Source organism: Vicia villosa, linkage group LG1 (assembly GCF_029867415.1).
Source record: "Vicia villosa cultivar HV-30 ecotype Madison, WI linkage group LG1, Vvil1.0, whole genome shotgun sequence".
Classification (NCBI taxonomy): domain Eukaryota; kingdom Viridiplantae; phylum Streptophyta; class Magnoliopsida; order Fabales; family Fabaceae; genus Vicia; species Vicia villosa.
This window is the reverse complement of record NC_081180.1, coordinates 143,363,317-143,388,646: the sequence shown is the minus strand read 5'-3', so window position 1 is coordinate 143,388,646 and position 25,330 is coordinate 143,363,317. Positions and strand designations below refer to the sequence as shown.

Here is a 25,330-nt window from a genome sequence, read left to right as displayed (position 1 = left end):
TGACCATTTAGCTCACCCTGGTTCAACAATGATGCGTAAAATAGTTGAAAGTACACATGGTCATCCATTGAAAAGTTTAAATTTTACACAAGAAGATAAACCGTGTGAAGCTTGCTCTCTTGGCAAACTAATAACAAAGCATTCACCGGGCAAGATTCAGACAGAATCACCTGCATTTCTTGAAATAATTCAAGGAGACATATGTGGACCTATCCATCCACCGTTAGGACCATTTAGGTATTTTATGGTATTGATTGATGCATCTAGTAGATGGTCATATGTATGCTTACTATCAAGTCGTTATATGGCATTTACAAAATTTCTTGCACAAATAATTAAACTTAGAGCTCAATTTCCTAATTATACTATAAAGAAAATTAAACTTGACAATGCTGGTGAATATACATCTGAATCATTCAATAATTATTGCATGTCAATTGGTATTACTGTTGAACATCATGTTCCTCATGTACATACACAAAATGGTTTAGTTGAGTCATTAATTAAACGTCTTTAATATATTACTAGACCATTAATAATGAGAACTAAACTATCAGTTATTGTTTGGGGTCATGCAATTTTACATGCTGTAACACTTATCCGTCTAGGGCCAAGTGCTGATCATAAACATACCCCTTATCAACTTGCAATTGGTAGGGAACCAAATATTTCTCATTTAAAGATATTTGGATGTGCAGTATATGTCCCAATATCACCACCGCAAAGAACAAAGATGGGACCTCAAAGGAGGTTAGGTATATGTGTGGGGTATGAATCACCATCTATTATTAGATATCTTGAACCTTTAATAGGTGATGTTTTTTAGGCAAGATTTGTTGATTGTCATTTTTACGAAACAATATTTCCAACTCTAGGGGGAGAGGATAAAAAACTAGAAAATGACATAACATGGAATGTACCTCATTTACTACATTTGGATCCATATAATAGATTGTGGGAAGAAAATGTAAAGAAAATAGTCCACTTACGAGATTTAGCAAACCAATTGCCAGATTCATTTACTGATTTGAAAAGAGTAACAAAGTTACATGTACTAGCTATAAATGTCACAACTAGGATTGAGATTTCAAATCAAAATAATGTAGTTTCCGTTCCCAACAACCAAGAAATTGATAGCTTTAGCTAACATAGTAACATAAGATCGTACTATATTGATCCTCAGTCTCTATGGGTTCGATATCTTTTAAAACTAAAACGACTAGACTGTATACTTGCAGTTAGTATCCCGATAGACTTATAAAGTCCCGATCAACAAGTGGTTCTATAAATAGAACCCCTGTGCAGAAGCACTCAGTCTTGATGAAAATCTGGTTTGTAAAACCTAGGCATCTTTTTATTTCTCTCTTACTCAAAACCTTCATTCGTATCAGTTAGCACTGAGACTAAAGATATTTGTTCGTGTGGATTGAGTAGAGGCGTTATTCTTCATCAACGCTCGTGATCACTCCTTCGACTCTGCATCAAAGGTTTTAATATCCACAAGAGGTAACCGTTTCTAGCACTGATCATGCCAATTCGTAGGGTTCATTAAAGAAAAATTTGTGTTTTCTATTGCGCATTGTATCACAATTTTCCTTCAAAGTTAGTTCATTTTGGTTCAAAATGCATCTTTTAAAGAGGTTATCTTTTGAAGCAATTTTGTTTTGTGGTACTTTCCATAATAGCACTCAACCGTTTGTTAGAATCTCTTTATGCCAGACCATTGCGAGACTTGAATTATAGTTGATTGTATTGTCAAACATGAGTACCTTATATGCATATTTTATTGAATATTGTCGATCATTTCCATCCTCCCAAATCCAACGGTCTTCCTCTATGTCATTCATATCCACCTCTTCCAATACGTTCAACAAATCTTTCAAGTATTTGCACTCATTATGATTTAGACCCCTAATTCAGTTAATTATCCACCTTCTCTATTCACCCTCCCCCGTGGCACAATCAACAACTTTCATGTTTTTATCCCTAACTAGTGCAAATAGATTGTTAAATACTTTTTTTAAAGGCCCTCTGTTGCACCACCAATCACTCCAAAATATGGTTTTGTTTCCCTTACCAATAACTTTTCTTAATCTTGTAGTTAGCCAATCACCCTGGAACTCCCACACTCCAGACTCAATTTGATTTATATTTTTCCACCATGTAGATATTGGGCAAGAAGTTGTGCTTACATTCTCGTTTCCCGACCTGTATTTACTTCGAATTATTCTCTACCACAACCCGCCTGGGTCAGTTTTTAATATGGATTTTATTGAATCTACCACTGACTTCCACATCTCTTTTCTTCTCAGATTTGTGCCAATAGAAAGCCCAAGATACTTAAATGGGGTAACACCTATATCAAACTTCTAAGAGCATCTTTAGCGCAGGATGCTTTAAGATAAAATTCTTTATAGTTCACGTTAATCATAAGGAACCTGCAATGCATTAAGTATGACATGGCATTAAATGAACTAAAATTTAGTTTCCACCATCTATTGAAGCAACGTGAGCTATTCAATTTTAAACATAAAATATTATTATTTTTATCATTAAATGTATTGATAACAAAACCCAACGACATTAAACCAACGGCTATATAGTTTTTGAAACTTTAACGGCTATATTAACATGATTTTACCTCTCTATAAATATTAGGCTTAATTACTCTTTTAGTCCCGTAGCTTAATTTATTGTTTCAGTTTAGTCCCACAAATTTAAAACGTTTCATTAGCCTCCTTCAAACAGTCTCCGTTAGTCAGTTAAATCCATTATGTCAACAAACGTTAAAAAAAGATTATGTGGCATTTAGTAATATGATGTGTCAATTATGCATATACTGATGTGTCACAAATAGTAACCTCATTTCCTCAAGCTTTTCGTTTCCAGAACGTCATTTTCTCATTCTCCTCATTTCCATAGTTTGTCTCAGAAACCCTAGCAGATGCAAAGAAACCCTCTGGCTGAAGACGAAGATTGTTTCCAGTAACTCATTTGCAGGCTAAGGTACGTGGATATCCCTCTTCATTTCGTTTTCATAGTTGTCGTTATTAGCTTGTTGTCTTCTATGTAGTCTCACATATTCCTTATTCGTTGTGATTAGGTCATGAGTGATCGGTTTGAGTGTGTCGTACATCATGGGGGTGTGTTTACTGAGTTTAATAGGTTAGGTTATGATGTGTTAGAGGAGATTTGGGGGGTTGACCCGGATTATTGGAGTTATTTCGAGGTTATGGATAGTTTAAAAGAACTAGGGTACCCAAAAGTAGATAGTTTGTGGTATTACGATGCAATGGATGACAATGAGTTAGTGATGTTGAAAGACGACACAGGAACAACTAGAATGAAAGTTATTGCATTGATTAATGGGAATGTGCATCTATATGTCATGCATCCAGTTGAAGCAGAAGCTGAACTAATTAATGAGGATGTGGATGAATTGAATAATGCGGCTATAGTGTTAGGTATTCTGATTGTGTATTTATTCTGATTGTCTTATTATTCAGGCTAGTTGATAAACATATTTGTGTTAGGTAAACATTAATTCTGGCTAGTTGATAAACATATTTGTGCATTTATTCTGATTGTCTTATTATTCAGGCTAGTTGATAAACATATTTGTGTTAGGTAAACACTAATTCTGGCTAGTTGATAAACATATTTGTGCATTTATTCTGATTGTCTTATTATTCAGGCTAGTTGATAAACATATTTGTGTTAGGTAAACACTAATTCTGGCTAGTTGATAAACATATTTGTGCATTTATTCTGATTGTCTTATTATTCAGGCTAGTTGATAAACATATTTGTGTTAGGTAAACACTAATTCTGGCTAGTTGTTAAACATATTTGTGCATTTATTCTGATTGTCTTATTATTCAGGCTAGTTGATAAACATATTTGTGTTAGGTAAACATTTATTCTGATTGGTTGTTATTCTGATTAGGTAGTTATTCTGATTGTGTAGTTATTCTGATTGTGTACAAATATATTTGGTTGAGTAGGCACTTATATAGCAATTTCAAGAAGAAGTTTCCTGGTGTCAAATTAAAGGAGTTGATGTGGAAGGCTGCCTATGCAAGTCATCCAAATGCTTGGGAGAAAATTATGAGACAGATTAAAGATGAGAATCCAAATGCCTTTAAACACATTTGGAAGATCCCACCTAGGTTCTGGAGTAAATCAATGTTTAAAAGTGGTCCAAAATGTGACACTTTGGTGAATAATATGTCTGAAGCATTTAACTTTGTCTTTGTAACTGCAAGAGCCAAGCCCATTGTGACTATGCTTGAAGAGATTAGGGTGTATCTGATGATGAGATGGGAGTCTAACAGGAAAAGGATTGCAAAATATAATGATACTATTCTGCAAAATATAATAATATAATCATACTCTTATGTATTGTATTCCTTTATTTGTAACAGGCGTGCAGGTGAGGTAGAATATGAGGTTAGGCACATAACAATCATAGAAGAAAAGTATTCTGTGAATCTGTCAAAGCATGAATGTTCATGTAGAATATGGATGCTGACTGGGCTACCATGATGCCATGCATATGCATGTTTGAAGGATCAACGATTAGAAGTAGATGATTTTATTCCTGATTATTACAAAAAGGAGTGCTATGAAGCATGCTATACTCCTGTGATATATCCGGCCAATGGAGCTACTCTTTGGACCAAGACAGATGCTGTTGACCTACAACCACCTCCTATAAAAAGACAACCTGGTAGACCCAAAAAGAAAAGGAACAAAGAGGTTGGGGAACAAGTAAGAAGTGCAACACAGCTTAAAAGGGCAAAGTTTGGTATCAAGTGTAGTAGGTGCAATAAGGATGGCCACAACAAGGCCACTTGCAAGTTGCCACCAACTGTGACTACTACTACTGCTCCATCAAGCCAACAAAATGAGACCACTGCTCCATCAAGCCAACAACCAACAACAGATGTTTCTTCTGCTGCACCAACAACAACTGTTTATTCTGCTGCACCAACAACAACAACTGTTTCTTCTGCTACACCAACTGCAAGCTCATCTCAACAACCACCCAAAAAGAAAGAGAGACTTCAAAAGGGTCCCAAAAAGCAAGTTGCAAGTCAGCCCTAAGTTTTAACTGCCACTTTTATGCTGTGAATTAATGTCTCTTTTGTGTAATAGGTTTTAACTGTCTTTTTTTTGTGTTGTGTTGACATTGGCTTATAATGCCACCTTTTGTGTACAATGACTAAGGCTTATAAATGCCACCTTTTGTGTACAATGACTAAGGCTTAAAAATGCCACCTTCAATGTAACTTTCTTTTGCAAAATTCTGTTGAAAATTGATACCAATTATGCAATTGACCTTGCTTCATACAGATTTATTAAAACTGCTCCTATCTTGCTAAAATTTTAGACATTCTTCACATATATATGTTGGTATTTTAATTGCCACCTTATAGATGTCATAACACAATATTCTCTAAAACATAAAGCTGATACAACTATAAACAATATTCTCTATTTATAGATGTCATAAAACAATTCATAACACATAAATTGGATACAACACATAACACTTAAACTGATAAAACAAAACATTACACATAAAACTGAAACTGATACATTGTGTCTCTTGAAAACTGATACATTGTGTCTGATGAAAACTGATACCAAACCAATTCATTACAATATTTCTCACAACACCAAAACATTACACATTAAGCTCATACAAGTTACCAACCTAAAAGAAAACCTAACCCCAAAACAACAATACACATTAGGCTCGTACACTAACCAATCTAAAAGAAAATTGTTACAAAAATAACATTACACATTAAGCTCATTATTCCAAGAATTATAGCCACTTTCAACCATCCCCTAGTGTTGTTGATCTCTTTCTTAAATTTCTGAATTTTCTTCTTTTGCCTTTGGATCTTCAAATCCCTTTCATCAATAATGTCGTCCTCGAACCATTTGAAGAAATTACAGCCCTTATTCACATGGTTTCAGAAATTTCGGCACCCCCAAAACTTTTTCCCAAAATTCACACTATTCATGTCGCCCACAGTACGCAAAACACATTCGTCTTGGCAAAAACATTCCTTCCTCTTGTTTCTGCGAATGACGGACGTTGTATTAGAATCACAACTTGACATTGACATTAAAAACAAGTATGAAAGAAGAAGAAGTTGAAAGAAGAAGATGAATACAGAAAGGAGAAGAAGATGGAGCTCTAAGAAGAAATACATATATTTGATCAAAGAAAACCCTAGATATAATAAAGATATATCGTGTGCTGACTCATGGAAACAGGTGGCATGCCACTGTGGCAATAACAGACGGTGTAAACCTGGACTCACGGAATGGGATCTAATTTGTTAACGGGGCAAATACTAAGGGACTTTAATGTTACTTTTTTTAACTGTGGGACTGTTTCGTAACTCAAAATTATCTTATGGGACTGAGGGACTAATTATGCCTAAATATTATAGCACTAATTAGTATTTTTTTTACACACAACTTTACCTTCGAAATTTCTTCTTCTTTTATTTTCCAATCCTATTTAATTTATCAAATGGATCCCAACCAATGAAATCCTTATTATAATTATTTACAAACCTCAATGTAATTTTTTTATATATATTATTGTTGTGCATTTTGTATCATTTTAAATTTTATAATATTATATATTTATTAATATATTTTTGTCAAAAATATAATTTTTACTTCTATGTCTTTTAATTAAAATAATTAAATTAACGTTAACTTAAATCAAAATTAATTACAAATAAAAAATTGTAAAATCACTTTGGCCCCACAAAAAGTGTTTTAGTTTACCCACTTAGTTTACTCCCACTAAAAATGGTTTGACCACCATAAATTTTGTTTATGTCTTTAACAATGATTTCAATTAGGGCTGGACATCGGTCGGTTTGGATTGGATTCGGGCCCAATATGCCAAACCATTTGAAACCATGGATTCATTTCCTAGGCCCAATTCCGACTGAATTTTATATCAGTTTGATCGGATTCGGTTTAATCGGTTTATCGGTTAAAATGGATCGGTTTGTCGGTTAATTGATCTTAATTATCATAAAAAAATTCAGCTTCATTTTAATATTTAAAAATAAAGCAATACTAAATAAAAAAGTTGGGCATTCAAATATAACAAACAACCCAATAGTATATAATTGTATCTGCAACATCGTGTAGATCACAACACAGTCTATCAATATATTATAGTTATCCAAATTTCAAATTTCAAATATTTTACAAATAAACTCATCAATGAACACCCTGTTTGAGTTGATCAAATGCATGCCGCGAGTCATGAAACAAATCATTGATATTCAAATTACTCTGGTGGAGATCTTCCAACCACATTCCATGTAGCAAAAAAATGCTGCTAAAGAGAAAAAGAAAACCATTCATGAAAACCTTAACACACAAGAAGAACAAGATTTTATAAAAATCAAAGAAACAACATACCTATAGTTATTTTCCAATCCAAATAAGCTACTTCTCATATAAGCTACTTCTCCTTATGTATCATAATCCACCTCCTAAACAAGAAATTATGTTTCAATGAGTTATATCATACCATATATGCAATAAAACATGCAAACAGGGAGGAAAAAATATTAATAATTCAGAATTCAATGTAAATAAATAAAATAAATTCATCAAGGAACATCAATACAACATCAATACAGCAGCAGTAACACATCAATACAACAGCAGAAAAACACCCCTACAGCAGCAAAAATATAGCAATGCTGCAGTAGAAAAACAGCAATACAACATCAGCAGCAAAACATCAGTACAGCAGCAGAAAAAACAGCAATACAGCAGCAGAAAAAACAGCAATACAGCAGCAGAAAAAACAGCAATACAGCAGCAATAATACATCAATACAGCAGCAGAAAAAACAGCAATACAGCAGCAGAAAAAACAGCAATACAGCAGGAACAAAGCTATTATAAACATGCTATTCTATAAAAGACATTTAATTACCATATTTGTTACTAAAAAACATCATTACAAAACATTCAATTCATCAAGTCCACCAACAACTTGTTTGCAAGGATTCATCTTCCAATAGGAAACAACAAAAGAATCAAACTCAATAACAATGTGTGTAGAAGTTGAATATTCCAAAAGAATAAGTAATATTTCACTTCACTGATACAAACCTACAAACCTCTGCTAATCATATTCGCATCAAGCATATACAAATCTCTGCTAATCAATTTCACTTCAAACATATAATAAGATGATGTTAAAATCAAACAAATATTTACAAGAAGACATATAAGATCAAGTTAAACTTAAAATCACATCAAAATTGATTTGAAGATGATCAAGTTAAACCTAAGATTCGCATAAGACAGGTTCGGATTCAGACTTAAAACAACACAAAAATCATTTTACTTGAAAATGTTAAGGTAGAAATCCTTGATTTTTCCCAAGCAGAGACAGAGAGAAAGATAGAAAGAGAGAAAGAGAGAGAAGGAGAAAGAGAATAAAGAAGTGCTTACATCGGTGGTGGTTCGTGGCTTGGTGGCGTGGTGGTGCTCGTGGATAACGAAGCAGCGACGGCGGTTGAAGAAGAAGATAAAACCCTAGCGGAAAGGTACTGAAGAGAAACAAATTTGGAGGATTGATGAGAACTGATGAAACCCTAGTTGACTAAGTGAAAAAAATCCATGGGCCCATTAATCTGTCAAGTCCTATTAACTATCTCATCTATACTCCCTTCCTCAGCCGGTCGGGTGTGGATATCCATGGACTCAAAAACAGCATCCGAAACCGACCGACATAATCCATATGAACCCATTTTTTCCCAACCCGGTAACCCGAAGACCCGCCTAACCCGACCCACATGTCCATGGGTCCCTTGGGTAGGTCGGTTTGGACTGGATTGAAAAAATCTGTCCACCCCTAATTTCAATGTATCATTCCTTTATCTTGTTTTTCTCTTCAAGTATTTTCCTCAACATTATCACTCTCTTGAGCAACAAGTTACAACTCATATGATTTGAAATTCATTTCCAGGGGCACAATCGACATTTCAACTAAAGCATGCACCAAAATCCACCGTACAGTTCATGCCACTACCACAACCAGTACAACTCCACAGCACAACAACTCACATTCTCAGCGTCGTTGCATGTACCTGCCTACCCACCAACAGAGCAGAAACAGAACACGCATTTTCTCTCTCTAACTTCCTCACTCTCTCTCTTCTCTTCATTTTGTATTTTATGAATTGCTTCATAATCTAAATCTCTGTCTTTCTTAGTTTGGTGTTGAAAAAATGGAAGGAGAAAGTAACAACAAAGACAACAGTTCAGAGCCAATCTCATATGAAAATGAACAAGAAACGAGCAACCATGAAGTCTCTGAGGATCATCAAATTCAAAATCAACAATCTGAAACAAGTGTGGCTCAGTGGAATTGTGTACCAAAACTACCTTATAGTAACTATGTTGAATATCTCTCTGAATCTTCAACTTATCTTCCAACAACCGAGTATAACTTGGTTGGGAACAATTATCAAACACTTGGCAGCACAAACAGCTTCAACGATCAAGGAAAAGCTTTTGGTTTTGGTTTTAAACCGATTGGTTCTTCAAGTAATGACTATGGTATTATGAAGGTAACTTTAATTAACAGAAGAAAAAAAACTAGTACTTTCATTAAATAGTTGTGAGATTTGGAAATTGAAGATTTTTTGTTTTTTTGTTTGTTTTCAGCATGTTGGGTTTTGGAGAAATAATGGAGAAGAAGAAGAAGAAGAAGAAGCAATTACAGCTAAAACTGGAAGTACTCAAAACCTTCTCAATGCTGAGGTTAGTTAAGCTCTTATTAACTAAGCACTTATTATATAAGTGCTTTTGTATACTATTTCTATTACTAAAGTATGAGTTGTCCTGAATTTTTTTATAGAAATAAGTTGGAGACAAAACAGTTTATGAACATGTTAGACATAAGCTCTTTCTATAATCCCTCTGAAACTGATTATTTAAAGTGTTGTTGTAACAGTGTGATGCAACATGGCCAAGTGATTCAGTTGGAGATAAGCATAATGCTTCAAGATTTGATTCAATGGGAATGGTTGGTGATGCTTCACCTTTTTTACTTCCAATTCCAAAATCAGGAAGCAGCTCCACAAGACAGAAAAGTGAGAAATCGCGTTGTACTGACCGTGTAAGTAAAGCTTTTCTTTCATTACTATGTTCTTGTCAACTCGCTAACAATTTTATTCCAATTCATTCATACAACTTAGTTTCCTTACCATGGACTCTTTGATTACAGCATCGCAGACAACGTATTGCTGATAACCTCAAAGCCTTACATGAATTGCTTCCAAATCAAGAAGGGGTAATCTCTTGTTTATGATTTAACATATGTCAAAACAATGTCAAAATACTTTGTCAAAAAGTTCTTCTTTCTGATGAATTTGATAGAATAGTACTTCACATTATTTACACATAATGAACTGAATTTTTAATTTGCAGGGTTGTCAAGCTCAAGCTTACATACTGGACGACATCATCGACTATGTTAAATACTTGCAGAATCAACTAAAGGTAACTTTTTAAGTTCTAATGTTATCATCAATTGCAAATAGAAATTCTACCATAGCTAAGGAAATTGTTCCTCTGCAGGAACTAAGTGGAAGTAAATTGCAAAGTGACTCAAATGCTATACCTCTAGTTTATCATGAGGTACAACTATGCTACTCTGAATTCAGCTCCAAGCAAATAACTTCTTATAGCATACTGTCAAATTCATTTTTGATTTTTTTATTACAGGGTTATGGGCATTATATAAAGGATCAAATGCTGAACGAGCCTCTTGAAGAGATAATGGGGAAACTAGTTGAAGAACAATCAGCAGCAACGAGTCAGCTACTTGAGAGCAAAGGTCTTATTCTACTGCCTATTGCTTTGGTTGAAGAATTGAACCAAGCTATGCAATTGTTGAACCAAGCTAGCTAGCTAACTATTTAGAGTGATATCTATTTACTGTGTTTGGATCATTATGGTATGAGAACCAAATTAACATAGTTAGGACACATCTTTTGTTTTTCTAACTAAAACACACCTCTTGAAACACTTTTGTACTAGGAGGAAGTGTGTGATGCTGTTCTGTTTCAAATTATTTCATATATTTAACATTATGAGAGTCTTCATTATTCTATCAACTTAAATCTCAATGTTGCATGAAAAGTTTATCAAATTATTGTTATTTTGAGCACTATATTTTTATAATCAATATTTTCATCGGAGCCTGTCGCGCAAGCTCCTGCCGTTGAAAGATCGAAACCCTGCCAAAAGATTGTTAAGCACAAGTGGTTGAAAATGTGATATCAATTGACCAACAATAGTTAAGTGGTTAATTGATAGAGGGAACTTGTTCTGTGCATGTATGCATCTTCAAAGTTATTCATTTTGTTAATTTTATCCTCATCATAGCTAAATGTTATTTGACTTATGGATCTTAACTTTGAGTATCATGCTAAATCTAAAAGATTGCACAAAGTTTATTTCTTTTCTCTTTCAAAATTTCTTAAATAGTTTATTTTTTGGCACATTTTCTTTAATAAAGGAACCAAGGCATGTATTAAACAATATTTTCATTTTTGTCATTTTTTAAAGATGTACTAAATAAATTAATGACCCATATTTTAATTTTAAAGTTTTTATCATGAATTATAAGATTTTAAGAGCCCGTTTGGTGCGCAGGATAAAAGACAGGATAACATATATGTATCATATATCCTATCTCAATTCAATGTTTGTTGACACAACAAGATATGATAAGTTAATCCTAAAACTTATCCTATCTTGCCTCACTAGTTCAAATTGTTATCCGGAATATGATTTACTAATTTATCCCGAAAATATAATTTAAAATAAAAAATTAAATGACAAAATATAAATAAAAACTAATTTGATATTAAATTAAAAATATTAATAATAAATTTAATAAAATAAAAAAATTAGAATATTTAAAAACAAAATAATTATTAAAATTTAAAAAATATGAATAATAATTTTATTTTTTATCAAATTAAATATATGTTCTTACATGGGTAGTTTTGTCATATATATATATATATATATATATATATATATATATATATATATATATATATATATATATATATATATATATATATATATATATATATATATATATATATATATATATATCATTTGAACTTAATTTACATATAATTGATTAAACTTAATTGAATCAATAGTTAATTTACAAGTCAAATATATTATTCCATATATAAAAATATATTATACAAGTCAAATATTATTCAATATATACAAGTCAAATATATTGATATACAAGTCAAATATAAATATATATATATATATATATATATATATATATATATATATATATATATATATATATATATATACTTTCAGATTTTATATTTTAAATAATTTAGTAGTATTAATAAGAAATCTTATTAAAGTGAAAATAGAAAATATTAGTTAGTTTTTCTATACAGAGAATGACGATGGCACATGTTGTAATTTAAATATTTTGAAAATATACTTTTATTAACTATCTAAATAGAAAATTATTATATATTAAATACTTTTATTTTTACTAAATATTTAATATAATGTACATAATAACCAAATATTATATAAATAAATTAACCATAATGAATCTACATAATTAAAATAAATATATTATAAAATATATATTAAAATATTAAAAAAAGTATGATATCTTATTTGAAATTTGTATTTATTTATTTGTAATTTTATAATTATTTAAACTAGTAAGAGACTCGTGCTCGCGCACGGATAATTGAATTATGATATTGTGTAAATAATTAAAAAAATGTAGTAATTAAAATATTCAAATAATAATAATGAAATAAAAAATTAACAACAAAAGATTTGTTAATATGATAACACATGAATGAGTCTTAATGTCATAACTCTTAGACAATATCAATTACAAATGTAAAATTTTAGATATAAATGTTAAATTTGATTGATTTACTTTTTTTAAAAATGAACAGTAATTATATAAATTTAATTACATTAAATAATCATACGCAAAGAAGAAAAAATATAATTGTAAGATCGAGAAAAAAATTAATATTTAAAAATAAAGATTTTTCTCTTAAATTAAAATAATGATTGATTAAACTAAAATAAATATTGTCTTGTTAGTGACCCGTGATATAAATACATTTTAAATATTATTAAAATTTTAAAAAATATTATACTATTATTTAATTGATAATGGTAAAAAATTATTTAAATACAAATAAATTTAAAATAAATTACTTAATTATTAAATAATTATACAAAGAAAAAAATAAACCCATGAGCATAAAGAGAATAAAAAAAATTTAACATTTACTAATCCCAGATAATAAAAGCCAAAGAAACGTTTGAGTCATGATCACAATAGGATAAAAGAACAAAAATCTAGTGTTACAAATATTTACAAGTATACTGAATAGAGACAGTTTACAAATACCAGAAACAACCAAACACCTAATGCCACCAAGCCCCAAAACTGTAAATATGTAAAGTTCACAACATGCCAGGATATAATGAAAAGAAAGTTACAGTTAGGGATGTTCAAATAAACCGGTTATTGGATTTATCCATATCCATATTCATATCCATAACCGGTTATTAAAAACCGGTTAATTACCAATATGGTTTTAACCAAATCCATATTTTGGATATATTATTAATATGGTTTTAACCAAATCCATATTTTGGATATCCATATCCAACATAAAAATTTAATTGGTCTATTATGTTTAAATCACAAAAAAATATAAATTTTTAAAATATTTTGCAGAAAGAAAAAAAACATAAAAATGAAAAATCGAGTTTTTCGAAAGTTTGAAAAAAACGAATTTTCTGAAAATATAAAAAAAAAAACGAGTTTTTCTAAAATACGAAAAATCGAGTTTTTTTTAAATACGAAAAAATTGAGTTTTTCGGAAATACGAAAAAATCGAGTTGTTTGGAAATACGACTAAATTCAGTTTTTTGGAAATACGAAAAAATTGAGTTTTTCTAAAATAAATGATAAATCGGGTTTTTTTCGAAAAAAAAATAAAAAATTGAGTTTTCGGAAACACGAATAATTGAGTTTTTCAGAAATATGAAAGAACGAGTTTTTTCTGAAAAAAATAAAAAATCGAGTTTTTTTTTAAAAACGAAATAATCGAGTTTTTTTTGAAAAATCAAAAAAATCTAGTTTTTTCATAAACACAAAAAAATTGAGTTTTTTTCGGAAACACGAAAAAATCGAATTTTTTTCCGTAAAAACAAAAAATCGAGTATTTTGAAAAAACGAAAAATTCGAGTTTTTTTGAAAAATCGTGTCTTTAAAAAATATGAAAAGTTGATTTTCCAAAAAAATTAATATTTTAATAACGTAATTTAAAATTAAATTTTAAAAATAAAAATTTTAAATTTAAAACCGGTTATAAAATTTGGTTATGGATATAACCGGTTTATAACCGGTTTTGAAAAAATAAATCCGGTTATGAAAATTGGTTTTAAAATCCGGTTATACCAAATGGATAATATGTGGATATGGATCGGTTATGGATAAAAACCGTCCATGAGCATCCCTAGTTACAGTGTTGTTCAATAGCAGTTATAGTAGCGCAACACCACTATTGCTCTACAATACACATAGCATGAGCGCACTACTTAGTACAAAATGTATCAGATAACATCTATAGTGGCGCCAATTTCATATGACAAATTCGCGCTATTATCAACACAAGGTAATAAATCTAATTACCAAAATTCAGACAGTAGCTAAACTTCTCTTGACCACCTGTATCCCATCAGTAGAAACGGATCTTTCCATAGTTAGTGAAGAAATCCAATGGATGCACTTCCACGCCAATAGTTGTTGTACACAATCAAATCAAATCAACTAATCAGCCACTTACACATATATATTAATTAACAAAATCAAGGATCTTTCCGTTATAAGGATGTTAATTTCTCCATCCTATATACCTTACCTTCCTGTCAATGTTACTTAAATATCAGAAATTATCTAATCATTAGTATTAATGCATATAGGTTTGTTCCTTTCTATGGTAATATGTGCACAGTATCTAATAGGTTCTTGAGGAAATGAAAGAAAAAGAATGAAATGCTAATATAAAAGATTCAATTGAATTTCTGAATTCCCAAAACCTATTTTAAACTTCCAAATGCTACATTACCCGCTGCATTCCATGAAATATTCAGCAAAACAGAAATAGGTTTTTGATATTTTGGTTTTTAATTATTTTTAACAACCTATATCAATGAATATTTTATACCATGAAATATTTCTGTTTTGCTTAAAGACCCCGCACTGAAATATTCAGCAAAACAGAAATATCAAATACTTCACATGAGATTCGTCGGAACTGCGTCTGAAACCTCGCTAGACTTCATCTGTCACCGCCGCAAAAATTCAACCACCGCACCGGAATCACCAAAACTGCAACTGTTTCTTCATGTTTTCTTCATAGAAGGTTGTTAAACATCCAAAGAAACCATTGCTTCCCTTTGCTTTTCCATTTTCAAACCATTTTGATATTGTTTAGAACTTTTTCTTTTAAGACTTTGAATGTAGATCTAGTAATGTTGAATAACCTTTTGAAAAACCAACCTCGAATTTGGAAAGAGAAGGAGAAACCAAGCGAAACTGTGTAAAAAAATCATGGAATATAAGTTAAGTTGATTTCAAACTTTGAAAAATAGGTTGCCGGCTGCAATCTAAACCAAGGTCTTCTTCACAACCAAGAAAAAGCATTTGGAGTGAGTTTCTGCAACATCAAAGATCGTGACAAAACTATAACCCTAACAGTTATTTAAAACCTTGGATTTCATAGAGGGAAATACATATTAAAAGTATAATACTCAAAGGATAAAGGATAAACAGAAGTCCATAAACATCGAGCAGATACGCAACAAATTACAGATGAAAACATCAATCAATAATAAGACAACAATAACCTTTAAAGTAATCACCTAAGAGTTGTCTCCACAATAGAATTCAATTTCCACACAAAAGAAATCTAACATTTTGCCTGTAAAAGAGATATCCTGTAGTTGGGCAGATTGAAAAGCGTATCACAGTATCCTGACCCTCTGAAATGGGGTTTGCCAAATAATAATTCATGAAAGAATATTTCAAATGTCCACCAATCAACTGCTATAAAAAGGTAAACAATTATAGCAGATATCATTTTTTAAGAAGAATCATCAAACAATTCTATTAAAACTCAGAACATAGTTTTTATTGTTTCATGACAAACTTTCAACAGAATTGAACCCAAAATGAGTTTAACCTCTAATAGACAAAAAAATCAAACAGCTTCAAAGCAAGGAAAAGTTAATTACAAAGAAACTAAATTCAGGATCACCCATGTAACGATGGAACACACAGCATGTGTATACCCTTGTTTTGGTTTGGTTTACTTGTTTCCTTAGATGAACTGAGGGAAAACATGAGGCAATGTCAACCTTCTACGACCTTTGTCCTTACTATACTTCTCAACAACATTTTTGCCCAATATATCAATTTTAGTTCCACCACAAAATCTATTTTGATATCTGCAAGCATCAAAACAGATCCAAAATCATTCTCCATTATGAAAATGAGAAAATATGCTTAACTTATGATAATATAAACTACTCCAACTTTTTTGATGTTGGCTATGAATTCATCACAAAACAACACAATTTAAGTATCAACATAATAAAACATGTCTTACTTAAACTTTAATGATGCAAAGCAAAAATTGTGTTTATCAGCAGCAGTACCATGCTCAGATATTTTGGTCCTTAACTCAGACAATGATAGAAAAAGTTGAAAACTATCCACATAAAAATAAGCTGCGGACAGTGAGAAATACAAATAAAAGTATATCAAACATACGATAGTTTAGTCTGGCAGCACCCAAAGTATCTTCAATATTCTTGATTCTTTCATTTCCTAAATTGCATTTGTTCCCAGTTATGCCTTGCTAACATAGTTTGAGACATGAGAAAATTGAGCCATCTAAATGCTGAAAAGAATTGTACTCTGCAACATCAATTGACATATGTAATAAATTTGCAGCAACTATTAGTGTAAGAAAAGATTTGTTGCTTACCTGCTTTTTTCTTTTGAAATTAAAATCCTAGCAAAAATAAATAAAAACACCATAGATCTACTAATTCAAGACCTATTCTGATAAACTTTTTCCCGTAAACTCTTTTCAAGATCTAAGAATAGATCTAAGTTCCAACTATGAACTCACAGTGAGAAATAGTGAAAGAGAGATTGAAATGAAAGATGGGTTTCTAAGATACCATAGAATCGGAGACGAAGATTAGTGTGGTTATGGGTTTCTGCCGTTTTCTTCGTACCTTTGTCTTCGATCTTGACATGAGTTTATGCACTTTGCTATGGATCTCAAAAGGTTTATAGAGGGAACAAATCGGAAAAAGTTTAGGATGTGAGAGGCCAATGTGATTCACTAACTCATCTTTGTCATCAGTCTTTACATGAATTTCATTGGATTTTTTCACATTAATTTGTTGCTTTGATACAGAGCTTTTCCCATTCTCGGTGGGAGAGAAAGAAAGAGAGAGTAAGTGAATATTAGGGTTGGAGGAATGAAAGAGAGAGAAAAAATGAGGAGTAGTGTTTTGGGGGGAAATAAGTTTTTCAATGTAGACCAATAAAAATGGAACATTTGGTGCAAGAATGAAAAAGTGAAGAGTTATTTTGTTAATTACTAAAATATCTAATTTGTAGTGCAAATTATTTTTGAGGAAAGGGTATTTTAGAGAGTTTGGTCAATCTTATAATAATGGGTAGATAGTAGATTTCAATTAATGTTAATTATTATTTTATATAAAAAAATTCTTAATTATTTTGTAAAATTCACTACAATTAGATTACAAAGAATAAATTGTTTGTTTTGGTGGTACCTTCGTACTTCGAATTTTACACCAGAATTATTCTTCACCATGATATGAATTCTTAAGACAAATACTTACAACTTACAACTGACAACAAAAGAGAAAGTAAAAACATATTATTTATTTTATTTAATTTAATATCAATACCACTAATGTGATAACTTTTTCATAACAGTAATTATATATTTTTTTATGAAGAAAATTCATACAATATATAAAGGCAATGATATGTCTAAAACACTTTATTTTTATAATAATAATTATGCATTTTTTATCAAAAAAATCCATACAATATATAAAAGCAATGATATGCCTAAAACACTTTATTAAAATATGTATCTAATAATATTTATCCTTTGTTAAATAAGAGGTTAGAAATATTCAGAGGTTAGAAATCTTCTAACCATATGAAATTTGGTTTCAAAATTATGTGGATAAATTCATTATTTTGGAAAGTTTCTATTAAATAATTTTGAAGGAAATCAAGTGAGATAAATTATTTTTATTAATTTTTAATGATAATTTGATTGACTCAATTTTTGGTGATACAACATCAATATAATTGGAGTACTAAATATATTTGTAACGTATTTATTTTATACCAATTAAGATAATGGTAAGTAATTGATATGATTTTAATGTATTGATTCTATATCAATTAAATTATTCCCAACGTAATGATTTTAACGTATGGGTGGGTCGTTAAAAAGGCTTTTATATCTTACAAAATTAGATAATTTTCTCAAATCTAATAATTTAAAAATACATAAATCTAACCGTCGCTATAATATATAATGAATAAAACAACCCACTAAAATATGCATTTTGGTCCTGTAATTTTTAAAAATTAAAAAATAGTTTTTAGAAACTAAATCATGCTATCACATATCATATGCTAACACACCAAAGATATAGAGACATATGAAGACACTTATTCAATCATCTAAATCTCAAAATTCCTCTCCATCTGAGTAGGTGCATCATATCAGAATATCTTCATTCCAACCTTTCATTTCTTTTTCTTATCCACCTTAGAATGCATGATTGTTCCTATGGACAGAGAAAAAATGAAAACAAAAAATAAGTAAATCCATAAAATTTGATTAATTTTAATATCATATCATTGCCACTTACATTTTAGGATGTAAATACCATTACATAGTGATAAGTTTTGGACCACTAAACCAATCAATCAATAATATTTTCTCAATTTCCAATTTGAAGAATGAAAATTGAAAATTGTGATTCTCCTCCAATCGGAAAGTCAGTATAAATCAATTCTTAACAAAGTAAAATTTGATTAATAATTAAACAAAGAATTTACCAATAAAAATCGTAGCCTTATTCCTTTTTGATTTCATGTTATTCTTCGATCACATATCTACCACTTTCAAACGGCCCATCAAAGAACCGAACATAAATTGTGATAAAAAAATTTATATCAATAATTAAACAAATTTTGATTTCATGTTATTATTCGATCACAGATCTACCACTTTCAAACTGCCCATTAAGTAGAGGGATAATGAAGCGTGGAACCATTGCAAAATATGGAATACGGAATACAAAGGTTCGTGGGAACAATCATTGGTAACCGCATATTGTAAGTACATATTGAATGAAATTAATGGGAAAAGTTTGGAAGGCAGAAGAGTTGGAAGTTATGGATAGAAGATGATGTGGAATAATGTGGACAATCCCATTGATCAAGAAAAGGGAGACTTTTCTTATATGATATATATATATATATATATATATATATATATATATATATATATATATATATATATATATATATATATATATATATATATACATACACACTATCTGGTATTCTATGTGAACCAAACACATGATAGGATAAATCTTATCATATCCTATCATGTCTCTATCATATCATGCGCACCCAACGGGCCCTAAAGATTTAGTGCATGTTTGGTTTAGTTTTTGGAAGGGTCAAAAGCAATTTTAGGGATGTAGAATTGATTATGGGTGATTCTAAGATGTTTGGTTTGACAAAAGTAAAATTGATTTTGTCTTCAAAATTGATTCCATTTGAAGCTAAAATTTGTAGCTTCTGTGTAATACCCCGACTCTCCAACCCGATAATTATCATTAACTGGTTAATTGATAATTAGAATGCACATTGGCCTTATTTCCTATTAATCTAAAGAATGATTATTAAAAAGAGTTAGTGGAGTAGTTAGAAACAAAGGGGATTGGTTAGAATGGAACTACATGGAAAAATTATAAATATGGCTTAGTTGGATGGTAAATTGGACATTATTCTTCATTTGCATGATCCTAAAGTGGTTAGTAAAGACAATATCTTTTCCAAATCAGAATTTAGGAGGGAGAGAATTAGAAGCATGGAAGAAGAAGAAGGACTCATGTTCAACATAGCTATTTTCGCAACTCTTGGTACAGCTCCACTAAAACGGTAATATCTCTTTGCTCGTAACTCTGATTGTAACGATTCTGGTCTCGTTGGAAAGCTAACAAAATTCTCTTCGATTTGCATATATGGTTTGCGTTCGTAGGTGCTGTATTGATGGAGATAAATAGGTTCAAAGTTGAGTGATCCATGCTGAATGTGTGTAAAATGCAGCTACGGGTTTGTTGAAGAAGAAGGTGAATCTTTGAACAAGTTAAGGGTCCAATGGCTGCATGATCATCATCTCAACCTCCATTTGATCCAAGGTGAGTCCTTAGATAGAAGCTTTGGGGTTTTGCATGTTGGGGACAATTAGGGTTTGGGAATTGTAAGAGATAATCATAAATTCATGTCACTAACATGTTAATTGTGTTAATTGTTAGTTGTTTTTGATTAGTCATTGGCTGGTATATCTTGATCAGTGTTGCATGTTAAAAATTCGTGGAAATGATATAGGTGATGCTGAGAATCAATTATAAGCATTCGAGACTGGTTTAGAACCCTTAAAATGCAGAAAAATTGATTCTGCTTCAGGGTAATCGGTTACTGGCTTCTGGGTAACCGGTTACTCTGTAGAAAATTGCGTTACTGGGCATTTTGCATGCCAGTAAATGGTTACTGGCCTCTGGGTAATCGGTTACCCTGGGCAAAAGTGCAAAAATCAGCAAACTTTAGAAATTCGTAACTTTTGCGTCGTAAGTCCGTTTTGCGCAAACTTTATATCGTTGGAAAGCTAGCGACGTGTACTTTCTAATAAAATTGGTCCCCAAACCAGGATATTAATTATCACAAGGATTTATGTGTTTTCGATTTTTATTAATTAGTATATCATACATTAAATAGAATGCCTATTGCTATTATGAATATTATATCCATATTTGAGATGATATGCAATTATGTGATGTGCATGAAATCCTGTTGACACCGTCGTTTTGGTTAAACGATCAGCATTGATTATATTGTGTGACTTAGCGCTTGTTATGCGTGTGTATGCTTGAATCGAAGCGGGTCGGGGCTAGGTTGGGAACGTGACTCCAACCTTGTGGGCAATGGAGTGTTCCGGACTTTGTGGTCCATGTTATAGCTCGATCTTATGATCATTAGGGCTCACACCTGAGCTACTGTTGCAGTGTGCTTGTGAGTGTCGTACGGGGCTTTTTACTCACTTGGCGTTAACACACTTGCGTGCTCGGTATGGTGGCGTTATGCGACTAAGTAGGCCTACGTATAACAGGTAAACCACCTCTAGTGAAGTCAAGTAGACTAAGCACTAGGCTTTCTCCCGGTGGGCCCATGTGTCAAGATGGCGTATTTGTACTCGGCGTTAACGCACGTGCGTGAAGATGGTTAATGGGACTATGACGCCAATTAGGCTAAGGTCATCGCGCGGCTATCTAGGCTTGTGCGAACCCGTTTAATCATTCTTGGAGTGTGCTTGTACAAGTCTCTTGACATATATGCATGGGAGGTAACCCATTGAGGGTGTGTTTTATAACCTAGTCGAGGCATTAACGCGCTTCTGGATTCCCCGTACACGGGTTTGGGTTTTGGCATACGTGTTTGTATACTTGTGATATGATGAGTCCTATGGTGGACGATTCCTTGTTTTCTCCGTACTTGTACCGGATGTGAGGATAAACCCCGGATCAATGGTGGATTCGGTTTTGTTGATGCATGTACCCTGTAGAACCGAGTGGATCCATAGGATATGAGGACTCACTGAGATTTAGTAATCTCACCCCAATCAACTTATCTTTTTCAGGTGCAGTTTAGTAGCTTTTGATAGATAGCAGGTTCGGATTGATGGCTTGAAGTGGTGTTGACTCGAAGACCTCGTTGGTTTTGACATTCCGCTGTGCAAGATCCATTGAAGATTCATGTAATATGCTTCCTGGTAGATTTTCATGCTGTATTTTATATGGATCAACTATTGTACCTTGACTTGTCTATGTACTCAATATTAATTTTAACGTTTCATGCATAATATACTAGTCAGTTATGTATGGGGTGTTACATTCTGCCTCAAGAATTGATTCTAGATGATTTTTACAATGAAATTTATTGTTCAACTCACTTTTAAATAAATGTATCCAAACATAAATCAATTCCGATAAACTCAATTCTGATAAAATTATTTCTACTAAAGTTAATTATGTCCACCGCCATTCCAAACACACCCTTACGCACTTTGCAATAGAGTTAAAATTTGAAGTTATTTTTAAAAAGTGAAAATTTTGTTTCCACTTCATCATTATAAAGGTTATTCGCTAATACTCGATGATTGACAAAAGAAAAAATAAAGCTAAATATTTTTATATGAATAAAAAGGAATTGGAAAATAATTACCCCACTTTACCCTACCATTTCATATAGGGGTGGCAAAATGGGTTCAATTCGTTGGACATGTCCCTTTTGCCCGCACTTTTGTGCGAGAAAGGCAAAGTTTTAGGCCCTCACTATCTAGTGTGACCGTCCCGCTCCGCCCTTTTTTTTATGCAGGCTTTTGCGGGCACGAACATTAACATAAATTTTGCATTTTAGGCTTAAAAAGTACAGCGTCCACGGGCTTAGCCTGACTCGCCCTCACTTTTTTATAGGGTGGGACAAGATTTTAGGCCAGCACCCTTAACTATGACCGCCCCACCCTGCCCCGTCTGCGGGTCTAAACGGGGCAGGCATGCCCGTTTGTCACCCTTAGTTCCATAGAGTGTTAGAAAAATATGATATATATATATATATATATATATGAATACATACAAAAAAAACAGATTAAACAATAAAAAAAGATGGAAGATACATAAAGGGACTTGAATCCTCTCCTTCAATCTATTCTTTTAAATTATCTCCTTCACAATTTTTTCTCTATCTCTCTCCAATTTTTTTTCTCTCTCTTCTTCATTTTTTCAATTTTTTTAATTGCATTAATTTTAATACACTCCTTTTGGTGAAGGAGAAAAAAGGAGGGAAGGAGAGAATCCATAGTCAACATAAAGATATAAAAGAAATAAGGATATGACTTATGAGAGAGATGCAAGAAAGAAGGAGATGAGAGAGATATAAAAACATAATAGAAATAAGAATGTTTAAATTTTTCATATTTTGATGAAAGACTTTTTCTTGTTAAAATTTTATTAAAAAGTCTTACATAATCTATCAAAAATATAATATTTTGAAAACCACTAGACTCTCCCCCATTGGGGTGAGGGAGAATACTTAATAATTATCCCGAAAATGTTTTGGGAGTGGGGGCAGAGATAGTACATGGAGGTTTGAGCGGAGTTGACAATGTTTAAAACCATCCCCTCTCTGCGAGTAGTTGTGCATAATTCAAGCCAACAGCGATAATAATGTGTGAAACAAACACGAGTGATAAAAAACAATTTCAAGCAATAATAAAAACTACTTTGCTAAGTAAAATTCACAAATAACCAAAGAATGAGATAAATGATAAAGAGAAATAAATACATTGATATTTTTTTAGTCAGTTCGATCCATATTGATATATGTTTGAAGGATAGAGAAACTCTCAAATCCATAATATAAAATTTGTTACGAAGTTACAAAGAAGTTATAAGAAAATAGCTTCTCATGTTCTCCAAGAATAATTTTTAATTTCCACCATTTAATTTTTTTTACTCAATCCACAAAGAAGATCCTAAGAGAAACACGAGAAAAAGCTTAGATAATTTCTTTAATGAAATTTCACTAACAAAATGTTTGTAAGGTGTTTCTCAACCCAATGAATCTCTCCCCTAAAACACCCAAACCTTAACCACCTCTCTATCTCTCTAAAATTTATACCCTTTGGCATCTCAATAAAAACCACACAAGAATAAAGTGAAAGTTTATAGTTGGCTCGGGAAACGAGGTCATTCACCTCACATATGCCATATGCAAAACGAATCCTCTCTTGCCCCTCTCTCATGTTGTTCATGCTGCTCCAAATCTTAGCCATCTATGCATTAATTAATATTAATGATTTTTTATATTAGATTAAAATGAGTGGCTGAGATGGACCAGGACCATTCAGCCACTGCAGAGGATTTCATGCCAATTTAACCATCAACAACTATGTTGCTCTCTTTGGTCTTGGATTACTCATTAAAAAATTGACAATTTGAAGCATTGCTTGAACTTTAATCTTGATAGTGATTTGAGAAATGTAATGTCCCGATATTTTATATACAATATATTTATCTTTTTAGTAAGTTTAATTATTTATTCAACAATCTATCTTATGTATAAAAGGATATTTTAATTATTTATATATATCATCATATTTTAATTAATAATATATTATTTGTAATATTTCGACGCCACTCTAAGAAGATTTAATATTCAATTGTGGAAAATTAATATTAAGTATTTGGAATTAGAAGCTTAATCATAATTAAGTGGGCTAATTGAGAAAGAGATAGATTAAGTGGTTTGAATAGTAGAAGAACTAACGACTTCGGGCGTTCTAGTATTTTCACATGCTACCTATTTAAGTTAGGATTCAACCCAAAATCCTCATTTCCAGCATTCCAATCTCTCTCTATGTACTTTAAAATCATAATTGGGAGAGTAGAGAGAAGGAGAGAGGCGTGAGGAAAAGGAAAAAGTGGGAGAAGAAGACCAACTTGGATCATCAAGGAGTTGCATACGTAAATGTTGAGTATTCTTAGAAGAAGAGTTGTCAAAAATTCATCTTAGCATCAAAGTCCGTCTCCATTTCATAATTCCATCCTTCTCACCTTAATCATCATCAATTTCAAGTTTTGTGAAGGTGGGTTCCATTAGATAGGTACAAGGGGTTAGAGTTAGATGATATGCATGTGGGAATGAGGATTATAAGTAATATTGATGTTTTGCTTACTTTCATTTCATGTTGATCTCTTATGTTGGTTGTGGGTTTTTCCATATGCATGTTGTGTGTTTATCT

The 25,330-nt window shown here is 31.7% G+C and overlaps 1 protein-coding gene and 2 long non-coding RNA genes across 3 annotated transcripts; 1 reads left to right on the top strand and 2 right to left on the bottom strand.

Moving 5' to 3' along the window:
* Window positions 1–7,144: 7,144 nt before the first annotated feature.
* Window positions 7,145–8,878, bottom strand: LOC131644371 (uncharacterized). The gene is made up of 3 exons (XR_009296440.1): window positions 8,517–8,878; window positions 7,468–7,541; window positions 7,145–7,381 (listed from the first exon to the last, which is right to left on the bottom strand). It is a non-coding gene; the product is annotated as an uncharacterized LOC131644371 (long non-coding RNA).
* Window positions 8,879–8,956: 78 nt separating this feature from the next.
* On the top strand, window positions 8,957–11,164 carry LOC131644370 (transcription factor LRL2-like). Its single transcript, XM_058914856.1, has 7 exons — window positions 8,957–9,637; window positions 9,735–9,830; window positions 10,024–10,188; window positions 10,297–10,362; window positions 10,500–10,571; window positions 10,650–10,709; window positions 10,797–11,164. Exons 1-7 carry the CDS (start codon window positions 9,296–9,298, stop codon window positions 10,980–10,982), a joined length of 987 nt encoding a protein of 328 aa, XP_058770839.1. The 5' UTR covers window positions 8,957–9,295; the 3' UTR covers window positions 10,983–11,164.
* Window positions 11,165–15,093: 3,929 nt separating this feature from the next.
* Window positions 15,094–17,647, bottom strand: LOC131618642 (uncharacterized). Its single transcript, XR_009288909.1, has 3 exons — window positions 17,358–17,647; window positions 16,942–17,088; window positions 15,094–16,616 (listed from the first exon to the last, which is right to left on the bottom strand). It is a non-coding gene; the product is annotated as an uncharacterized LOC131618642 (long non-coding RNA).
* Between the last annotated feature and the right edge of the window lie 7,683 nt (window positions 17,648–25,330).

Bases quoted from the DNA above. Each gene is read 5' to 3' on its own strand.
- LOC131644370 (XM_058914856.1), top strand. From the start codon at position 9,296: ATGGAAGGAGAAAGTAACAACAAAGACAACAGTTCAGAGCCAATCTCA. The intron at 9,831-10,023 runs GTTAGTTAAGCT...TTGTTGTAACAG, and splicing joins AAAACCTTCTCAATGCTGAG to TGTGATGCAACATGGCCAAG. The intron at 10,189-10,296 runs GTAAGTAAAGCT...CTTTGATTACAG, and splicing joins AATCGCGTTGTACTGACCGT to CATCGCAGACAACGTATTGC.